Source organism: Thermobia domestica, chromosome 10 (genome assembly GCF_964235325.1).
Source record: "Thermobia domestica chromosome 10, izTheDome1.hap1.1, whole genome shotgun sequence".
Lineage (NCBI taxonomy): Eukaryota > Metazoa > Arthropoda > Insecta > Zygentoma > Lepismatidae > Thermobia > Thermobia domestica.
This window is the reverse complement of record NC_137463.1, coordinates 93,248,495-93,270,451: the sequence shown is the minus strand read 5'-3', so window position 1 is coordinate 93,270,451 and position 21,957 is coordinate 93,248,495. Positions and strand designations below refer to the sequence as shown.

Sequence of the window (21,957 nt, the reverse complement as noted above, 5' to 3'; positions counted from 1 at the left end):
CAAGGAAGTTAAAAATCCAGTGGCATTATTCAACTGATGATGCCAATGAATTTGATTTCGTTTGAAAGCCCTTGTAGCCTGCATTTATAGCTAAGTGATCTGTAGTGTTCGGTACAGGCCCGTAGCCAGAACATTAAAGGAGCCGAGATCATGTTTCAGGGCTTAAGTTCACTTCACATTAATACATACATCAAGGATGTTATAACATAGAGAATATGCCCTTACAACAAAATCGTGAAGCCATACGTCACAGTTTCGCCACTCCTACTCTGCCCACTCCGCCAACTCCGCCCAATAAGATCGCAATGTTTTGAGCCAACAATCATGGCGGGAACGAAAGTAGCGAATCAGACGATGGCAGAAACGAGAGTAGCCAATCAGGCGTGTCGATGCTTGGTTGTTTTTTGGCTTCATTGATTTAAAGAATGAAGGTTGATATGGGCAGATCCTCTATTTTATAACATCCTTGACATACATAATAACAAACAATTGAGTTTCAGCGAGGCTGAAGGTGGTCACAGAAGAGACTAAGACCCTGACTATCCCTTAGCTACGGGTCTATGCTGCGTGACGAACATCTTGGCATTTGAAGGCGGCGCTCCAAGTTCTCTTTAAATGATGCTAGCAAATGAGAGGCCAGCGGTATTGCCACGTTTATTTTGTACACATTCACGTCTACCCTCTGCCACCTGATCGCGCTGTAGTTCGTCTGCTTAGCCATAGCCACACTCCTTAGCACTCAGCAACATCGCGTCAGAGTTTGCGTTTCATTCGTTTAGCTGAAATGCCAAGATGTTTGTCACAGGCTTTAGTTCTGTTGCAGAATATGAGAATTGTTGCCAACTCTGAAATATTAAACTGCCGGCACTCGCTCATAATCCTCAAAATAGGTGACGAATAATTGTATCGTAAGTAAACCTTGAAATACATATAGTTAAGTCTGATAAAAAAAAAAAATACCGGTCATTGGCAATTCTAATCATTAGGCAACTCTACAGTGTTCGTAGGTTGAGGAATATTTCCCTAATCTAGGGAAATTTCGTAAGTAAATTTAACAAAGAGGGGAAAAAAGGACTTTTTTCTATTAAGCGGAAAATCTCCGTGCTGACTTATTGACGAATAATATATATATATATATATATATATATATATATATATATATATATATATATGTGTGTGTGTGTGTGTGTGTGTGTGTGTGTGCAAAATAGCATAATTTTCACCCTTGTTGGCTGGGTATATATATTTTGTAAAAAAGTGAAGGAAAAAGTAAAAATTATAAACCAAAAGACAGATAAACAAAACAAATATAGTTGACACTTCCTTTAATTAATATAGCTAAATTAATCTTATCACAACTTCTGTCAGAGGTATTGGACAATCAACAAACTAGAGAAAATTGCATATGAAAAGGGAGAATTTTGATTGACACAAGCCTGATATCATAAGGTAAAGCAGTGGAATGATTAAACTGTTTTCGATGTTTCTTTGCTCGTTTCTTTATTGTTTGATGAGGAAAATATAGAACAAAGATAAAATAAAAAAATTAGAGATAATGTGAGAAAATCCTCTCTCTTTCTTTGTCAAACCTAAGGCCGTAGGGGAGGTACCTCTCACAATCTGCACGTGAGAGATACTGGCGACCATTATTTTTGGGTTGGCGAGTGCGTCTGACTTTGAAATTTTGCGCCTTAATTTAGTACATACAATAAGTATGTGCTTGAACGTTACTTTCAAGTGAATCCGTAAAATCAAATAAAAACTAAAAATACGTCCATTAATGTGAGAAAATATATATATTTATTTTGCTTTATTAAAATGGATAATACTCATGGCTTTTATGAACGAGTCCCTGAGTTCAGTTGCTGGTGGAAAAACATCGGGCACACTATAGTAAGTCAGATTCTACCTAGGTACATTAAACTATGGGTCTTGTCTCATTGACCTCACTTTTGACGACGAATGTAAATGCAAATCAATCAGCCATTAAGTTTGAAGGAGAACTGAGGTCCTAATATCTGTTCTAACACTGTATTCTGCCCAATCTCTTATCTCAAGCATCCAAAAATTGTTTTACATATTAAAAAACAGAAAAGAAAAAATAAATTACCATTTTTAAATTATCAAGTACAAATAACTAGAGACTCAAGGAGTATGACTTGGATCACCTATATGTAATTTTTCATCATTATTATTATAACTTTTGCGTATACTAATAAAGATTCCAGATACAGATAAATAAGCCTATATAATACGGGAGCACAAACAGGGGTGAACCAGAGGCGGATCCAGGGGGGCAATCGGGGCGATCGCCCCCCAGAAGAGGAAACTTTCTTATTTTATATATATAAATAAAACCCATCCCAAAGTTTGGAGCCCTTAAAAATATCAGTATGACAACCCACCGCCCTCCCCAGAAGTTGGTCCTGGATCCGCCCTTGATGAGTAGGCCTATAGGGTTTATTTCTTTTCGTAAGACACATGTATATTTGTGCACCAATCTTAAATTTTGGGAGGGGTACATTTTTTATTATTAAATGAATAATTGATTATTGTTCTTAGAATATGAATATAAAAATTGGGTGATCCAGCTTGGGTATATCATTGTCAAATATTAGTATGGTCACGTGGTCAGTTATTGACCTATGATGGGATTATGTGTCCAGGACAATGGTACATTGATGCGTTTCTCTTAAATTTTGTAGGATCAGTCTGCCAAAATTTGAGAATTGTCGAAATAAAATTACGTCATTGGTCTTGATTATTCCCGCCTATGGGCCAAAATATAAACGTAAGCAATACGTTGTACCACTTGGGAGGAACAGACCTGGATGAGGTATTTATATATGATAGTGTACAGGAATTCATTTCCTTTAATGCTTCTTTTCAAAATTTGTTGTAGTACTTCTTAAATTTGGGAGTTATCAAATAATACGTTTCTAGACCACAGTTGGTTCTGCTAAGGTAAACAATTGCCGGAGGTTATTGACCTAATTGAAACCTGACTACAACGTATAATTACATGGTTAATTCTAAGACTTGGGTATATCGAGAGAGGTATGTAGGACCATTTTTTTTTTTTAAATTTTGGGAATTGTGATAAACAAAATTTTAGTATGAGGCGCGAAGTATGAACGTTCAATAATCGATTGATATGAAATAATACTTTGAACATCCGTCTAAGAGTATTGCTGGTGGTTGATTTTTAACTTGAGCTTTAGAAATCTGATAGGTAACCTTATTGAATCTTATGACTTATAGTCTCAAGGCAATATGATACCTGATATGCTACAATACTTTGAAATTAGTCACAACTCACTGTCTAAGGTGATGTAATCTGATCACTGGCAAAGTTATTGTTGATACAATTTGATTGGCTGATCACTATCTTTCATGCAATCTGATTAGTTGATGACTTTCAAATCTTTGTGATTGGTTGATTACTATCTTTCGTGCGATCTGATTGATTGATGATTTTCATATCCTTGCTGCATTCAGTTAAAGTTTTGTTTAACATTTATCGATTACTGTTTAAAAATCTTGGTTTGTTCCGGCGACGTCCTAAAATGTTTTGGTGACTGATACCTCTCATCTGAACTTGAATCCTTGTCTTCCACGCTTTTTTCGCAATCCACTTCTTCTGGATTAAAGCTTTGAGCTGATTGTTCTTGATCCGGTCTCTTAGCAATTGACCTTTGCCGCTGAAGATCTCATCCTCTTGATACGTCGTTTGGCTTTCTGACGATACAACCTTCCTATAGCCATTTTATTTGTGGTTCTTTGATCTAGAATAAAAGGCACCACTAGCACTGGCACTTTTTTTTTTCGTCTTTTGCAATTGCAGGCAAAAGGATTGGAACACTTACAAAAGGCTATAACACATAAAGTATTTTTGACAGACTTTTGCAAATCAGCAATTCGTTGTGCACAAATTTGGAAACCAGACTTCTCTGACTTTTGCAAGTCACGGACAATATCATGGTATTTCAATATCATTACAACAATCCGTCTGACACTGAGAATTGATTCATCGTTGATTGATGCATAATTCCAAATTTATAATACAATCTTACTGGCGGCGATAGAAAATAAATCCTTTGTTACAGACTCCTTCCGGGATCCTGAAATTCTGACTTTTCTTCTCATTCCCACAGGAATTGTCTCACCACATCTTCAATGGTAGGTGACTGTGTTCGGTCGAATTTCTTAGGTGTCCCAATAATATTATTCCTAACGTCAGACCGTAACAAACTTGTCGATGCCATAACTTCAGCGTAACTGTCACCCTCTTACGAATAAAACGCACTTAACACAACTAAAGAATAAAATGAACTTAACCAAAACACTGATTTCACTTCTACACACAGTACTTCACACGGAAACATAATTATTTACAGTTAAAATTCCATGCATCACTAATAAATAACTCCAGCAGCAACAATCGGTGGTCTATAGCTCAGTTTCATATTTTCGGCGGTTTATAGTTCGGAAAGGAGGCATTTTCTGACCCATGTTTATTAGAACTTTCTTCTTTCATTTGAGGCAAAGAATCAGCTCCTAAATTTATAACACGAAAGTCAATAACACCCTATATATATGTAGAGTATCCATCAAGTTTCCATTCATAAGAAAAATAAACATAAATAAACAGTGTACGTCAATGCACAACAAAGGTTAGATTAGATGAATTTCCAGATGGTCGGCAGAGAGACAGATAGGTCGGCATGATCATATATAGTAGCCTTCCAGATCCCCAGCTCTCAAGTGATGTTTATCTTTGGGGACATTTAAAGACCATGGTGTATCAGAAATGATACAGGAATATATCACCATTATTATTACAAGCATAACCCCAGCCGTGCTTATACTTTTTCTTTAACAATGGAGAGCATGCATCGAAATGTGTTTTCAAAACAATGGTAGTTATGTAAAGCATATTATGTAAATAAAACTGGCTTTCATAAAAAAATTATGGGATACTCTGTATATATATGAGTGAGAGAAAGATTTGTACAATTTATAATTTTTTAGTGTATTCTTGCTGCCATTAGAATTTGTAATTTATATTTTTAGGCCGTACAATTTTGATATATTATGCCTCTGATATGTCCTGTGTGCTTGGTCTTCTGTAACCATCATGTCAAAAGAATGATAATAAACTAAAAAATATGAATAAACTAAATAAGTAGCAGACAATACATAAAAAAAGAAAAGTGACGTGATACTCAAAAGTTGTTGAAGTTTCTTACACTCTGCTGAAAACATAGACAAACTCGTCACTGAGTAAACAACAATCAAGAAATTGCTGTCACAAATTAACACCAAAAACGAATAGAACACAAAGAAAAGGTTTGCGGTAAATATGGAGTTTTAAAATGTACAAATGGAATACTTACTGTTCTTAATTCCTCGTAGTTACGCTCCTTAATTTTCGTCACAAGACAAAAGCAAAGTCCAAGCAGCACGTAACCAATATTTGAAAATATATGATTGAAGTCATGAAACCCGAGACCTGGACGCATGCACAAAAAATTGTAATAGCATAAGTCTTGATCCCCTGTCCTGTTCATTACCTGTAAAAGACTAGATATGTTATGCACTTGTAAACTGATAATTTAAAATTATTCACTTACTTTTAATTGTTCATAATTTCGTTAATTACTCATTTAATCAATTAACTATTATTATTTTATTAAAGGAAATGGCTTATAACTCATTACCATTGAATAACTACCAGAAATCCTTCCGATAACCAACACTATTTAGGTAGAACTTACATTATGGAACAGTATAAAACATCTAGGTATACTAGACAGGCGGAAACTTGAATACCAATTTTCTTTTTGCCAGATAGTTACTTTATCGTTTTTAAAGATCAGCCTGATTTTATCGCATTTCCTAACCGTCCCGTCATTTTGAGAATATCAATTTTGCCCTAGTTTTAATAAAAACTATTATAAATCATTCATTATATACAGTTGAAGTATTCGCTTGATATACTGGAGCATTAGTTTCTGTTTTGCCTTGTTAACCGTTGGCACTGTTTATCTCTCTCTCTCTCTCTTTCTTATATATATATATATATATATATATATATATATATATATATATATATATATATATATATATATATATATATATATATATATATATATATATATATATATATATATATATATATATATAGAGAGAGAGAGAGAGAGAGAGAGAGAGAGATAGATAGATATAATCGAAAAAAACATAAGGTCGCTTATAATAGATGCACTGCTTCCCGCAGAATCCCTGATGGGTGGAATGGGATCAAAACACATCTAAAGACTAATGAACATGAACTCCGAAATAAAATATGTAGTAAAGCTTCCTTTAAGGAAAAAAATAATTTGACAGTTAAACTTCTTTCCGCAGGCAATGATTTCGATTAAATATCTTTAGTAAATCCATCACTAAAAAATAGCACAGAACTTTCTAAATTTTAATATAACGATAATGATTAAGTTTAATTCAAAGAAGAATTGCTCCTACTTTGGAAGTAAACTGAATTCTATACAAAACAGGCAAATTGATAAATAAATAAAAAGCTGGAAAATCGATGGTTCATGTACACCGATGGTTTGAAAGTTTCGAAATATAACTCAGGAAAACAGACTAATATGGTATATCTTTATCATAAGGTAGAAACGTTATTGAATTCAGGATGACTCTAAATTTAGATGCATCTCTGGAGTTCATTCTACACCTCCTCACTCTGAGATACCTGAGGGAAAATTTGGCAATAAATGATAGCACTAGTAAAATCAATAAAAGTACAGTAAATGAAGCTCTTATTGTCTATACAGTGCGTCACAACCTAAATTTTTGCACAAATGAATGACATTAATAAAGAACATTTATGAAACAAAATTTTCTTCATTATATATCAAATTAAAAGCAATTATTACCGATGTTTTATTACCATGGATGTGCAAACGTGAATAGCAGATTTTAATTAAAAAATTAATATAATTAAATTAGATAAAAAAAAGAAGGAACAGCGGATAATACGAAGTTGCTGGGAGCTTTGCTCTCCTTTTTTATTCATTTTTTATCTTTAAACAATTTTTATTTTAGTACATTTTCCATTTTATTACAATCTTTACTGTGTTACAAATATTTTTACTATGTTTGGCGCCACTTTTCTTCCTTCTATACATTATATAAGTTGAAAAACAAGTTAACTGTTGACCGGCTAATCTATCTATTCTATATATATAAAAGAGAACGTACAAAATCCTTTGTCCGCTCATCACGCTAATACGGCTGAACCAATTTCTTTCATTTTTGGGGGGTTATTAGGATTTGGACCCTAGATGGTTTTTATCATATCACTTTAATTTTTAATTACCAGTGTCTTGAGATAATTGACCATTCAAGTGTCCATAACGTACAAATCCTTTGTTATTAGTTCATCATAGGTAAAAATAAACGTATTTATATGCAACCCGCATGACCGTGTCACTCGGCGGGTTAACATAAATGACAGGCGATATACAGCGGAAAATAGCTTGAATCTTCTGTTTAAAATTTTTTAATTGATTTGCTTATTTTTACAGACACTTTTACAATATGCCAGCACCGGGATGACCGCAGCGAAGCGGGGCGGGTTAACATAAATGACAGGCGATATAATGTTAAGATTTACTGCAATCTTCTATGGTTTTTATCATATCACTTGAAAGCGAAAAAGTAAAAATTATCTAAGTAACAAAGTTTATTGCGTTCCGGGGTGACCGCAGCGAAGCGGGGTGAACGCTGCTAGTCGTCCATATTGGACGGGCCATTTTGTGATACATTTTCATTTTAAAACAATAATCAGTGATATAGTCGACCTTGGCTTGATTAAGCTGCGACTCTAAAACTTTTTTCCTCGAAAGAGGATCAAGACAAGACAATTAAATTAGATGCATCAATTTAAGATATCCAATTTTCTTCTAATCATTGTGAGGTAGTTTAGAGAAATTGTGATGTTCTAGTCAAAATTACAAACTTTATTTTCTCACCTCGTGATACTAGGTAAAGGAAATAATTACCTTACAAAATAAAATTGTTGCATAATATATGTGTTGATAGTACGACACATGTTAGATACAGAAGTGGACCTGTCGCGAAGAAAATGTTTCGTGACTTGGCAGCAGCCAAGTAGAAGAAAAAGAAGACAGTTTTAGTTTGATGTAGAAAAATAGTTTGTGTTAGTTATGAAATATGATGATGGACGAACATTCATCCAATGCATCATCGTCGGGCTAAGACATAGGAATAATAGTTGTTGATGGTAATATTTGATGAAATAATAGTTAAGATTCATTGGCATCTATTTACGGACTGTCCTGTCAAGTTCATCTTACAAAAGCTCGATGGGCAACAAATCCGTTGACTGTGGCTACTACTCCATTTGTTAATGGTGTAACCGTCCTCTGTGCATTCCAGGTAATTACTGCATAGCTGCAAGAATGTTGGGGATGGTACGCTGTTGTCAGGACCAGATTAACCCATCTGGAGGTACGGGGTTAGAAAAAATATGTGGCCTCTGGTGACTTCGCCTAACACATTTCTGTGAAAGTACAGTAGGAAATTTAAAGGGAATATGTTTCATATATTTCGTCATATTTTATTTTATGATTATGATTGTATCTTTATGATTCTTTTTAGATAGCAAGTTGAGATTTTGATCAGGTAGAGGCCCGTGTCCACCTAGGCCCGGCGCTACAGTCACCCTAAGGCACCCCTTTAATCCGGCCCTGGCTGTTGTATTAAAAAGTAACTGTTCCAAATCCATGTTCCAGATGGGATTCTTTACCTCAATTATGTGTGAAACTCGTTTTTGTCCAATATTCTATCAATTTGAACTAAATGATCAACTTGGTAGTTTGTAAAGCATTTCCAAACAATGACGCTACCTTCTATATGCTTTGTAGTAGGTAGGCCTATTACACGGTCGGGATAAACGCGCTTTTCGGAAGAGCGACACACACAGTTGTAGGATTGAAAGGCGAAAAATTGTAATTTAGATTCAACGGTTTAAAGTGCCCCCTTCCATTGTTCATCGTTCCAGTCTTTGTTTTATTTTATTTGGGGGGAGGGGCCAGGAGTATCCTTTTGTAATGTTTCCTGCTTGAAGGATTGGTTTCTTTAACGCAATCCTACCCAGTAGATCTGAAGGCGCTGAACCACCCTTCTGTTTGATACCGTTCGAGATGGCTTTTCCATAATTCTATTGATTCTTCCGGAGCAGTTAACGTCTATTTCCTTAGCTTGTATTTCTAGTGAACTTGTCGTTAAGAGAAGTTATATTTGAACGAATCAGTACGTTTCTGTATAATATTTGTCTATTTTTAAGAGTGCGACGCACTGCTACACGCGATTACTGACCGATTTCTCGCAGAGAATAACTCTCTTCTCTCAAAATAACCATTTGAACACATGCTTGGGGAGTTCGACAGTGGCCGTTACGGGGAGTGCATCGTGTTCTGTGTACTCTGTGAGGACAAGAGTTGAGTGGGACTTTCTATACACACACACTACACTTACACTCTTTTTTTACCTTTACACGTTCATACATTTACTTCTTTTTCCACACTTTTTTCCATTCATTTTACACTTCCCACTTTTCTCTACCTTTTGCCCTGCCCATCGTGGCTTTCAGTCCTCTTTAACTATTTGAACTTCTCTCGTGATTTTGACATTTTCTCGATTGTGACATACTTCTCTCCTAATTTTGACCTTTTCCCGATTGTGACATTTCTTTTTTACGTACTTTTACCTTATCATAATTATTTGTTTGTACGTGTTTTATGACTTTTTCCTACCCTTTTTACTTTTTACCTTTTTTCCACTAATCAAATCTTTACATTATACACGTTTAATTACTTTTGTAAATTGCCGATAAGTCTTGTCCAAGACAGTGCCAACGTTATTTTGCATCGCTTTTGTGACGCTTACTACAACACAATACAATACAATACCAAAAAGAAAGAAAAAAACTTAGATTCTTAGAAACTTCGACAGTTTCTCTTCCACATTTTATAGTATTTGCATGTTCTTCACACTATTTAACTGATTCATGCGAATAATAAAAAAAAAAAAGATCGCATGTCACAGATTTGCATACAATTTTACCCATATTATGGAAGAGAAAACTGCTGACAAGGGTTCATAGACATACTACTAGGTGTCGTTGAGACTCATCATCAAAGAGTGACGTTAGTTGTTTATTCATTAGATATCTCTTTATTGCCAATCAGCTTTCCTCAATAAATTTGTCTTCGTGTCAACGAGACCACAAATTTTTGTATCCTTATATGGACAACGTTATTTATTTTTAAAAAAGAGTCCAATAAACACAGTTTTGTATGGACTCTGCCTTTTGTTTGGAAAATTCTGAAAAACCAATAGCGTACTCAGACTTTTGACTATGACTTTTATAATCTCAATATTATTAGGTTTTAAAAATCTTTTTCCCTTGATTTGACTTGAATACATAAAGTTTGATGTGTAATGTGTAGTGTAAAATCATTGTGTAGTTTGTGTATCATCTTCTATTAGGACAAAAAAGAAACTGACCGATACTGGGAGAACGACTCCTAGAGAGATGTCAAAGACCCATAAGGGAGGTTTAGGATCGAAACCAGAGCAATTTCCCTAGCTCACTTAAGTCCAATGGAAAATCTTTCTTAAGTAATTAACTTATTTATTTTTCTGTCTTACGAACTATAAATTAGTGGCTTCATCAGGAAATACAAAATGCTTGGAACAACAATTTACAGATAATACAATTTTCAAATGACGGTACAGAGTAACATTTATGCTCAAACAGGGACATGTAATATTTAAACATTAACTCATGCTTACAACATACTTATCAACATACACAGTAATTTCAATATTGATCATTACTCAGAAATACCTGACTGAAATGAAAGTATTCTTCGATGTTATAGAGCACGCGTTTACGGAGCAATAATTTGAGCTTTTTTTTTTTTTTTTTTTTTTTTTAACTGCGCACTTGACATTTGTTTTTGTGTTGCATACTTTTATTGTTATGTAGTGTAATGAGTTTTACGTTTCCGTTGACCTAACCCACAAAAGGAAGACTCTAAACGAGGAGCAAGAAATTAAAAGAAAACTTGTAACTTTCAACATCATCGAACAGGTAACAGCACTTGCAAACAGAGTGAAAAGCAGTTCCAGTACCTAAAGAAAGTCAAATTTTATATTACATTACTATTAAACTTTATAAATCTATGTTCATTAAAACTATCCTCGTATATTCTGTACTCGGATTATTATGCACACTATTGTAAACTTATAGATTGCAATAAGTCACATTTTGTTTACGTATATTGAAATATTTAAAGGCTTCAGTAAAACGGAAATAGCAAAAATACAGATTGTCTTTTTATTAAATTGTTCCTACTTACATTGAAGTGATTAAAAATTAACTGCACAGCGGGAACAGCGTAGAAAAATGTTACAAAGATCAAAGTCCAAATGTATATTCGAGATTTTTCTTCTAATAACGTCATACTTTGTTTCGTCAATTGAGCTACAGAAAGAAATTTGTCTTCTCTGGTTTCACTGAAATACAAAATAATAATAATAATAATAATAATAATAATAATAATAATAATAATAATAATAATAATAATAATAATAATAATAATAATAATAATAATAATAATAATAATAATAAGAAGAAGAAGAAGAAGAAGAAGAAGAAGAAGAAGAAAACTTTTTCAAATAGTTTACAACAAATTTTATTGGAAGCCAAAAGATCACATTTTGTATGAAAAATATTTGAAACAATACATATCTTTACTAAATACTATAGACAACCCAAAACTTGTTAAGTTAGAACAGTCCTCAGGTTCAGTGTCTTAAAATAACTTCGCAAGTAGAAGAATTTGAACTACTATTTCATTACCCCATTGTAACTTTAACAAGATTTTAGGAAAGAAGGTTAAAAGTTATAATAACAGTTATCCAGTCCAAGACAAAGTTACTGACTTTGTTTAAAAAATAAACAAATAAATAAATAAATAAACAAAAGCTTGAAATCAGGAAAAGAGTGAACGCCTGAATGATAGTCGTTAAACTAAACAAATGTTTTAGAATCAGTTTACTGTGAGGAAGTAGTATTGTCATTCAAGAAATATTTAGTTTTTAAGGAGTGATTGAAAAAAGTGAGCTGATTTTACTTTTGACATTTGTGTCTGTCTGTGATAAGAAAATTCTAAGTGGTGGAAATGTGGTAGACTTGCCCTGAGCATCCTATTGTTATGTGCATGATATTCTTCTAGCATTATGTGGATAGGAATTTCTGGTAATTTCCATTGTCAGTAACTTTGACTGAATTGCGACCTTTAAATGGATTGCTGTTGCTATCATTATCATAGCAATTAGAGTTGGTCACCTATTAACGATTCTGCAGACACCTCTGATTAGCTACTTTATTATTATGTGAATCATGATACATATTAATTTGTCTCTTTCCATTCTGACTAATTTTGACTGTGTTGTGGCCTTTAAAGATATTGTTGCTATCGTTATCATAGCAACGAGAGTTGGTCAGTTATCAACGATTCTGTGAATGATACACAGTTCACTCCTTCGATAATGGAGCGAGCCGCTTGCTTTGTAACTGATCAGATTTTAATGAAGATTGGCCAGTCAGTCTAGAGTTTCTTCTGCCATTGTTGATCGTTCCAGTCTTTTTATTTTTTTTTATTTTTTGCAGCTGGAGTTTTTTTTTTTTTTTGACTAGGAGTACCTTCTTGAAGGAATGGTTTCTTTTTCGCGATCCAACCTAAAGGCCATAGATCTGAAGGTGCTGGGCCACCGTCGTGTTTGATATCGATTGGAGATGGTTCTTCCGGACCGACTAACGTCTAATTCGTTTGCTTGTTTTTCCAGTGAACTTATCATTAAGAGAAGTTATCTTACAAGAGTCTGACGCACTACTCCATCCGATCACTGAGCAATTTCTCGCAGAGAATAACTCTCTTTCTTTCAAAATAGACATCTAAATACGCGCTTCGATTCTTAGTTAACAGTTTTTCTTTCGCATTTTATAGTGTATGCATGTTCTTTACATTATTCACGCGGATGAAAAAAATATCTCATGTCACAGATTTGCATCCAATTTTGTCCATATTACCAAAGAAACAACTGCTGACAAAAGTTCATATACACACAACTACATCTTGTTGCAAAGATACATCATGAAACAAAGGATAATATTAGTTGTCTGTTCATTAGCTAATTATTTATTGCCAAGTAGCTTTCTTCTATTTGTCTTAATGTCAACAAGACAATAAATTTTTGTATCCTTATATGAACAACGTTATTTATTTTCAGAAACGAATCCAATGGACTTCTTTTTTCTTTTAATGCATACAGTGTCTTTTATTTGGAAAATTCTGAAATAATAGTACGCTCAGACTTTTGACTATGTATTCTTAGTTAACTAAGAAGTTATCAGATATATTGAATTTCCTAACATTATGATACCATTCATTATGAGATCATTGTGAAAATAATGATCTTAATTTTCCGTGTAAAAATCCCTTCAGACTGAAACAGACTAAAAGTAGCCTTCAACAGTTCTATCTCAAGGAGAAAAATGGAAGTTCCCTGCAGCTATTTAGTTTATTCTTATCGCTCATCTTTCTTGAAGATCATCCAGTTTTTGATCGCTAAACTATACATACATCACTTTGTGTGTATTTTGAGCCAGAATACCAACAAAATAATACACAAAGCGAAACTAAGTGGGGATATAGAATGAACAGGACAATCATTCATATTGTTTCTATCTTGAAAAATATGTTTTGTGTAGAATTGACCTCACAATTTTCGATACTTTCTACACTACGTTTTCAGGATTTCATAAGGTAAGAACATATGTTTAAAAAACAAAAAATAAATAAACAGAAAATAAATAAAAATAATAAAATATATATTTATTTTTATCACAAAATAAAGCAGTTAAAAAAAGAAGAAAAAATTTTAAAAACAATAATCGTTTATCTTCCATACTGGTTCTCTAAAAGACTTCAAACCTCTGGCTTCAATAGATCGCAAGGAATACAAGCACTTTGACATATTGTGGTTATACGTGTGTGGCTCGTATATGTTATATTAATACGAAGTATATTAACACATTCAACTGGACGAAAGTATGTTATGAAACTAATTTCTCAGAATGCTTAACTTTCCTTCCCCATTGGTATGCTCTATTTACTAGCAAATTATTTGTGTGTGCTGATGTTTGGAAAATTGCCAGAAGTTCGGACAATAAGATTTTCATGAATGGGGATTAAACAACTGCTAAAAATATTTTTTTTCTAGAAGTGACACTGAAACAATAAACGAAATTTTGTAGCCTTTAGTTTTCGCAATGCATTTATTATATATAAATTTTGTTTCTTAAATTTGAATGATCAATGAATAAAACGTAGGACAGTTCTATTATATACTAAGTTAAACATACATAAGTGAAAATTCTGTATTTCCAAATTGAAAAACATTTCGTCGAAGCAATAAATGTTTTCCCGAAATGCAAGAAAATGTTGAACGTCTGTTATTCTGGAAAAATAATATAAGGAAATATCTGCAAATAAGATTATAAATTTGCAGAAATTTAAATTCTTCCCATACACTTGGAAAAGACAGTGAACACAATACTGATAGATGTCTTAACTGGGCAGAACAGTATAATAATAAAATTAATACAGTAACATTCTAAATATCAAATAACATGACCGACATGAGATGAAAATGGAAAATCCAGTACCTACGATCGCGATCTTTTTGAGGCTGTGGCTGTAGAGGCAGAAGATTACCTGTAGCATCTGAAAATAATAATAAAAAGAAGTGCTTTGATTTATTTGGATAATTGTGTTTTTCATGTTCACTGTGTTCTTGGAATTGCAAAATTGAGTGAACTAATTAGTTTCTTAATAAAATCAAAAGATACTTACTTTACTCCTTCAAATTATTATAGATTGTTTAAAAAATTATATTGTATTTTGAATTTTCGATGACAGCTCTCAGCATTGTCACGACTTAAGAAACATATTTAGTAGGGATAAGATGTATAGGCTTTAAATGAACACTCATAAATAAAAACATATTGCTGCTCCACAGAGACACACATCTTAAATTTGTATTGTTCTTCTTCAGTGGGTTGGTGATGATGGCGAAAATGTCAATTATGTTATTCCAGCTCTTGGCCAAAATGCTCATCTCTAAACTTAATTTTTATCTCTCGTTTAAATAATAAAAAAAGTCTCGTATGACTGTTTCTCTATGAATGATAATTCTTTGATCATTTCACTTTATCGATGTTATGTTTTGGTTTTCAGATGTTTTGAAAGATATGATGTTAAACATTCTCAAATTTGACATCTCGAATAGATTCTTTCAGTCTATTTCGTTTTATGACTATGTAAGTCTCTTGGCACGTACATGAGACTTCATAGACACATGCTGATTCAAGGCGATTGGTGAAGAAAGTTTTATAGCCTGTAAAAATTTTTCAATGTTTTTTGAGTTGCTAATTCTGTGTTAAAATTATTCTTTCTGAACACTTGTTGTAATTTGTTTAGATTCTAATGAAATAAATGTATACTTTTCCATTTTATCATATTATCAATTTCAATTACTGTTTGTTTTGGGCGATATTGCGTCGTAAGGTAGACATTTTTGCAAAGTATGAATGCTGTAATCATTTCTCCCCCAATCTTTAATAAAAAGTTGATTTTAGTTGTTTTGTTATCATTGAAAGAAAGAATTAAAGCTCTACGAAAGAAATTCTAACAATATTTTCTTTTATTTGAGTGTGCTGAATTTGTATGTACGTATTGTGTGCCTGCTATATTTTTCCAAAAACTTTGGTGTGGAATCTGTTTGCTTTCCTTTATACAGTCAGATGCAGAAAATATATCCTATTGTTAATTTCAGTTTCCTTTGTTACCTTCATGTTGGGGTATATGGAGTTTAGACTATTATATGGAAGTTCTACGTGAGTTCTATCTTCCTTATATTCCGTGTATTGTAATTCCAAAAATTTTAAAGTTTCTTTCCCAAAATAATTTAGATCATTACTAAGAAAGGGAATAAGAGTTTCCCATAGCTAACCCGCTAGTCTCTTTCGTAAATTTCTTTTGGATATTGGAAAACGTTAATAGTTTTTAGTTGTTTCTAACCACTGTTGTAGGTAAATTCTTTGTATCCATTTCCCTCCTAATTTTAAAATGTGATTAATATCATCAGCGAAGCCATAGACTTTAGATGGGTGGAAAAGTTTTTCTATATTATCTTTAATTTGTATAAAATACCTGACTTGACTGAATATATTGTAAGTTTGCCGTTACTTTCTGAACAAAGGGCCCCGCACAATCCTTACGAAAATTGGATTTCGGTGGAATTGCTTGAAACCGTGATATGTTGTAGATATTGTGTTCCTGAGAAAAAGTCTCAATGGGCACAACCACCAATCACTGACCATTTGACCACTACAGTGCCATTTTTTTTTTTAAACAGCGGAAGATAAAAATATTCTGGATTTCGATCAAAATGATTGTAACCGTGATATGTTGTAAATATTTTATCCTGAGAGAAATTCTTAATGAGCACAACCGCCAATCACTGACCTTTTCCACTATAGGGCACTTTTTTGAAAACAATCGAAGATACTGATATTCTGGATTTCGGTGTAAATGACTGAAAACGTGACATGTTGTAGGTATTGTGACCCTGAGAAAAAGTCTCAATGGACACAACCACAAATCACTAACCGTTTGGTCACTACAGAGTCACTTTTTAAAAAAACAGTCGAGTACAACAATGTTCTGGATTATGGTGAAAATGAATGAAACTGTGATAGTATGTTGTGAATCATGAGAAAAAGTCTTGGTGGCCACAAGCATTAATTATTGACGTTTGGCCACTACAGGTCCAGATTTATGTGAACAGTCGGATATAACGAAATTTTGGATTTCGGTGAAAATGAATGAAATTATGATATGTTGTAGATGTCGTGATCCTGAGAGAAAGTTTTAATTTGTGGCTTCCGAACGTAAGTTCAGTTGGTAGAGAAGTTGTTTGTATGCGGGAGGATCGGCCCGAGCCGGTCATCCTGTATAGGGTTTTTCAGGTCTTTCCTTTGTCTCGCAAGATGACCTATGTTTAAATGCTGTTGGTCGCTACTATCCCCATCCTTTTCCTGGATTGTGGGATAAGATGGGAAGATCTAAACTTTTCCATGGTTTCATACAATTTCACCAGAACCCAAGAAATCGTTAGCTTCTGTTGTTTTCAAAAAAGTGGCCCTGTAGTGACCAAACGGTCAGTGAAGGGTGGTTATACCCATTCAGACTTTTCCTTAGGATCACACTATCTACGCCATATTACGGTTTCAAGCAATTCCACCGAAATCCAGAATGCCGTTACCTTCTGCTGTTTTGAAGAAAAAAAAAAAAAGTGGCCCTGTAGTGGTCATACGGTCAGTGATGGGTGGTTGTGCATGTTGACACTTTTTCTCAGGATCACAATATCTATAACATATCACGGTTTCAAGCAATTCCATGAAAATACAGAATACCATAACCTTCTGCTGTTCTTAAAACAGTGACCCTGTAATGGCGAAAAACTCAGTGACGGGTAGTTGTGCTCAATGATACTTTTTCCCTCGATCACAATATCTACAACATATAACGGTTTCAGTCATTTCCGGTAATACATAATATCGGTATCTTCGGCTGTTTTCTAAAACATGGCCCGGTAATGGCCAACGGGCTGTGATTGGTGATTGTGCCTGCTGAGACATTTTCTCAGGATTACAATATCTACAACATATTACTGTTTCATGCAATTCCACCGAAATCCAATTTCCATAAGGATTGTGCGAGATCCTTTGTTATTCTTCCGAAAAATATTTCTATCTTTAAAAAAATCAACGATTTACTCTTCTTCGTTTCTACATCGAATTTTACTCTCTGATGAATGCTCATGAGCTCATGACAGAAATGCATTCTTTTCTTGCTTAAAAAGTAATAATCTATCATCTACATATTGAAAACATCTAGTAGGACAAAATTATTTTTTAAATGCTATTTGATAAATATGTTTGCTAGAAGAAGGCACCACGAGATTTTCCATAACTAGGCAAAAGCAACCAACAAACTACTAAATTATAGAAAAAAAAATCGAATTAGCTATTCAAATAGATAAACATACCACAATTTCCAATCAGCATTCAAAGATTTAAAAATGTCCTCCGAAAATACAATCTTCTTCCTACACCAACCCTTCTCTGCCCAATTGCACTGAAAGAACTTTTATTCTTATAAATAAAATTTTTCCGGAAAACATGTTTCTGGGCGAAGTTAATGAGATCACATAGAAATGTGTAAATAAATGCATAGATATGACGAAAAGAGACGTTAAGATCAGGGTCAATGAATACATTCGGAATTATAAAAATAATGAAAACGAATTCAGAACTTTCTAGAACTTACTGAAACATAATCACAAACTTTACAATATACCTAGGTAAATATTCTATCTGAGAATCTGAATTAAATACAAATCAAAAACATAATCAGTTTACCTTACGACAAAAGAATTGTATTTAGCATTCACTTTCAGGAAATTTACATAATTCAGAGCACAAATTAATACAACAATTCTAAATAGACTATAAATATGGGCTATACAAGGATCAAATATGAAAATAAACTTGTAAGACACATTAGAGCACAAGTAGCTCTAATATATCTTAGCTCAAAACAGCACAATTGTTATTTAGAACTATTTGTCACGAAAAGTATTCGAAGTAAACAGTAAACGACACCACTCACAACGTTGAAGTATTTGCAACATAACAGCAGTACTTATATTTAAGATACTTAATATATCTGTATCTATTATCTATCTATCTATCTACACACACACACACACACACACACACACATATATATATATATATATATATATATATATATATATATATATATATATATATATATATATATATATATATATATAAAGAGAGAGAGAGGGGAGGGAGAGTGATAGACATACTATAAGCTCATTTCTCCTAACACAAAAACATTTCAATTTATTTGGTAATCAAAAGAATATCTTCTACCTAAGTATATGTAATAAACATTTCTGGAAAACATAGTGTTCTAAATTTAATGGTCTTCATGATCTATGTATCCTACGCCTGTTCATACGATACCAAGATGTTATCAGAACCCTCATTTATTAACATGCTGTGCTTTACTTCTCTCCCACCCACCTCCTACACACACACAAATACACAACAAACTGCTGAAAGTGCTCTACCAATAATACACTATTCAGGAGCTCAGATGCAAACTGTACACTTCTTAGTCTTACTTTGATAGTTCTGCGATTATTTAGGAACTATATATTATTTAATCATGTTTTATTTTTGTTTTCTGTTCCCCTTTGAATTTTTAAAGTGGAAACTGTTTTTATAATGTGACCTCTATTTTATGACTTTTAAGTAACAAAAATGATTCATTACAATATCAACCAACAAAACTGAATTCAACCAATGTTCAAAACAAAATTCATTTTAAAAAACTAACAAAATAAACAGAGAAGTCTTCCACTTGTAATTTCACCAAAATTCTTTTCCCAGACATATAAAAGAAACATATTCAAAAATTAAATTGAGTGGATAGTCATATTTTTTGGCCAAGTTGTTTTATGTGTTAAATCTGCTAAAATTATACATTGTAAGCCAATTCTAAGAATGTCATATACGAAATTAATACAACTTTATAGTTGTTTGTGATAATTAATTATAAATATGATTAAAGAAGTCAATGTGTAACTTGCCTTGCTCTCCATTGATTTCAGTGTCAGTAGGTTGCTCACGTGCACAACAAGAATTGCTGAAAAACAGTTAAAACACCATGAAAACATTATATAATGTTTAATGTTTAAATGTTTATTAGGGACAAACAGCTACAGCCACAAAGTGCCCCCAAGAAGGATTATACAAATATAGGGCGCTTACATTTAAATAACATAAAATTGAAACATGCAAAAAAATACATGCAATGGGTATTACAGATAAAAATACAATGAAAAGCATAATGAGAAAACAAATAAGCAGAAATATCATCTTAAGTACATCTCAAACAAGTACACCCTGTCATGAGACTAAAATAACATATTTCTATGAGTATACAGTAGAAAAAAAAGTATATAACATATTAAAAGGAACATACATATAGTCAAAGTTACAAATGAACATACATGAAAATCATAAAATAATTTAAGCATGATTTTCAAATCAATTGACACCTTAATTAAAGTACACTCATACAAAGACAGAAATAAAAATAAGATAAATTTACCAAAGAATACAAAATAAGCATATGGCATGTGAAACTCATAACCGAGATAATAATAATAATAAAAAGAAGTGTAGTATCCCCCCCCCAAAAAAAGCAAAGATAAAAGAAAAAAGATGATAGGAAAAGAGAAGGAAAGTTAAAAGAGAGAACAAGAAAACAACCTAAAAAAAAATAATTTTCAAATTAAAAAGAAATTCAAATGACACCTTACAAGTTAAAAAAAAAATATTTGTCCTTTAGAATTTTAATTGATTGTGAACGAATTATAATAAAATTACTTTGAAAGATATCTATAGCATTGTAGTACTTATTGGCTGTATCTATAGTTTTATAAATTGAACTCTTCAGGGTAGGAATATTCGAAACAAAGGGTACAAAATTTCTAACATTGCGATATGGAATTCTTATGGACCAGAGACCATCAATAGAAAAGACACCTTGAAGAATATTATGAAAAAAACTTAAATCAAAAATACACCGCCTATCAGTTAGAGGTAACAAATAAAGCTCTTTAGATATGCAAGACAGACTCTTATCTTTGAAGTATTTAAACTTCCATCGTAACCAAGCCAAAAAATTGTTTTGAACAGATTCTATAGCATTTACAAAATACTTAGTTTCACTATTCCAAATAACAGTGCAGTACTCCAGATGGGATCGCACATTGCAAATGTACAAAGTCTTACAGGTGATGACACTCGAAAAATTACGACATAGACATTTTAACATAGCTAAGTTCTTCCTAGCCTTAGAAATTATTACCTGTAAGTGCTTATTGAATAATAACTTGTTATTCAAAATTATTCCTAAATCCTTGACATAGGCTCCAAAATCGATTCTCTGTTTACCGACTGTGTAATTATACAAAAGAAGATCAGTTTTCCTTGAGAAAATTATGCCTTTAGTTTTGGTAAAATTCAAAGGCAAAAAATTGGTTTCAGACCACTTGACCACTAATTCAATATTATCTTGTAAGGATACTTGATCTTGAAAGGTTTTAATTTCTTTAAAAATTTTTATGTCATCGGCATACATCAAATATCTACAATTTAACTTCTCAGGTAGATCATTTACATACAACAAAAACAGCAACGGACCAAGATTAGAGCCTTGAGGCACACCAGATGTTATATTATGAATAGAAGTCATATAGCCATTATACCTTACTTTGAATTTCCTATTGTTTAAGTACGAATCTAGCCACTTTATTATTTGATTCGATAATTTGTACTTATACAACTTACTTATCAATAAGTGATGAGGTAATTTGTCAAAGGCTTTGGCGAAATCAAAATAAATAACATCTGTCTGACCACCCGATCGAATAACAGAAAACAAACTATGTACAAAGCATGCCAAATTTGTAGTAACTGATTTACCATTTATAAACCCATGTTGATTTACATCCAACTGATCACGTACAGCATTATACAAGTAGTTGTACATTATTTTTTCAAAAATTTTAGGAATAACATTCATTATAGATATTGGTCTATAATCATTAATTTTGTCACCTTTAGTCTTA

At 32.8% G+C, this 21,957-nt stretch overlaps 1 protein-coding gene across 1 annotated transcript in view; it reads right to left on the bottom strand.

Moving 5' to 3' along the window:
• The window catches only part of LOC145661547 (SID1 transmembrane family member 2-like), a 112,817-nt gene extending 107,247 nt beyond the window's left edge, over positions 1-5,570 (bottom strand). The window contains exon 1 of the mRNA XM_081726870.1: positions 5,397-5,570. Coding sequence (XP_081582996.1) covers positions 5,397-5,570 — 174 coding nt within the window. The remainder of the gene's footprint in view (positions 1-5,396) is intronic.
• Between the last annotated feature and the right edge of the window lie 16,387 nt (positions 5,571-21,957).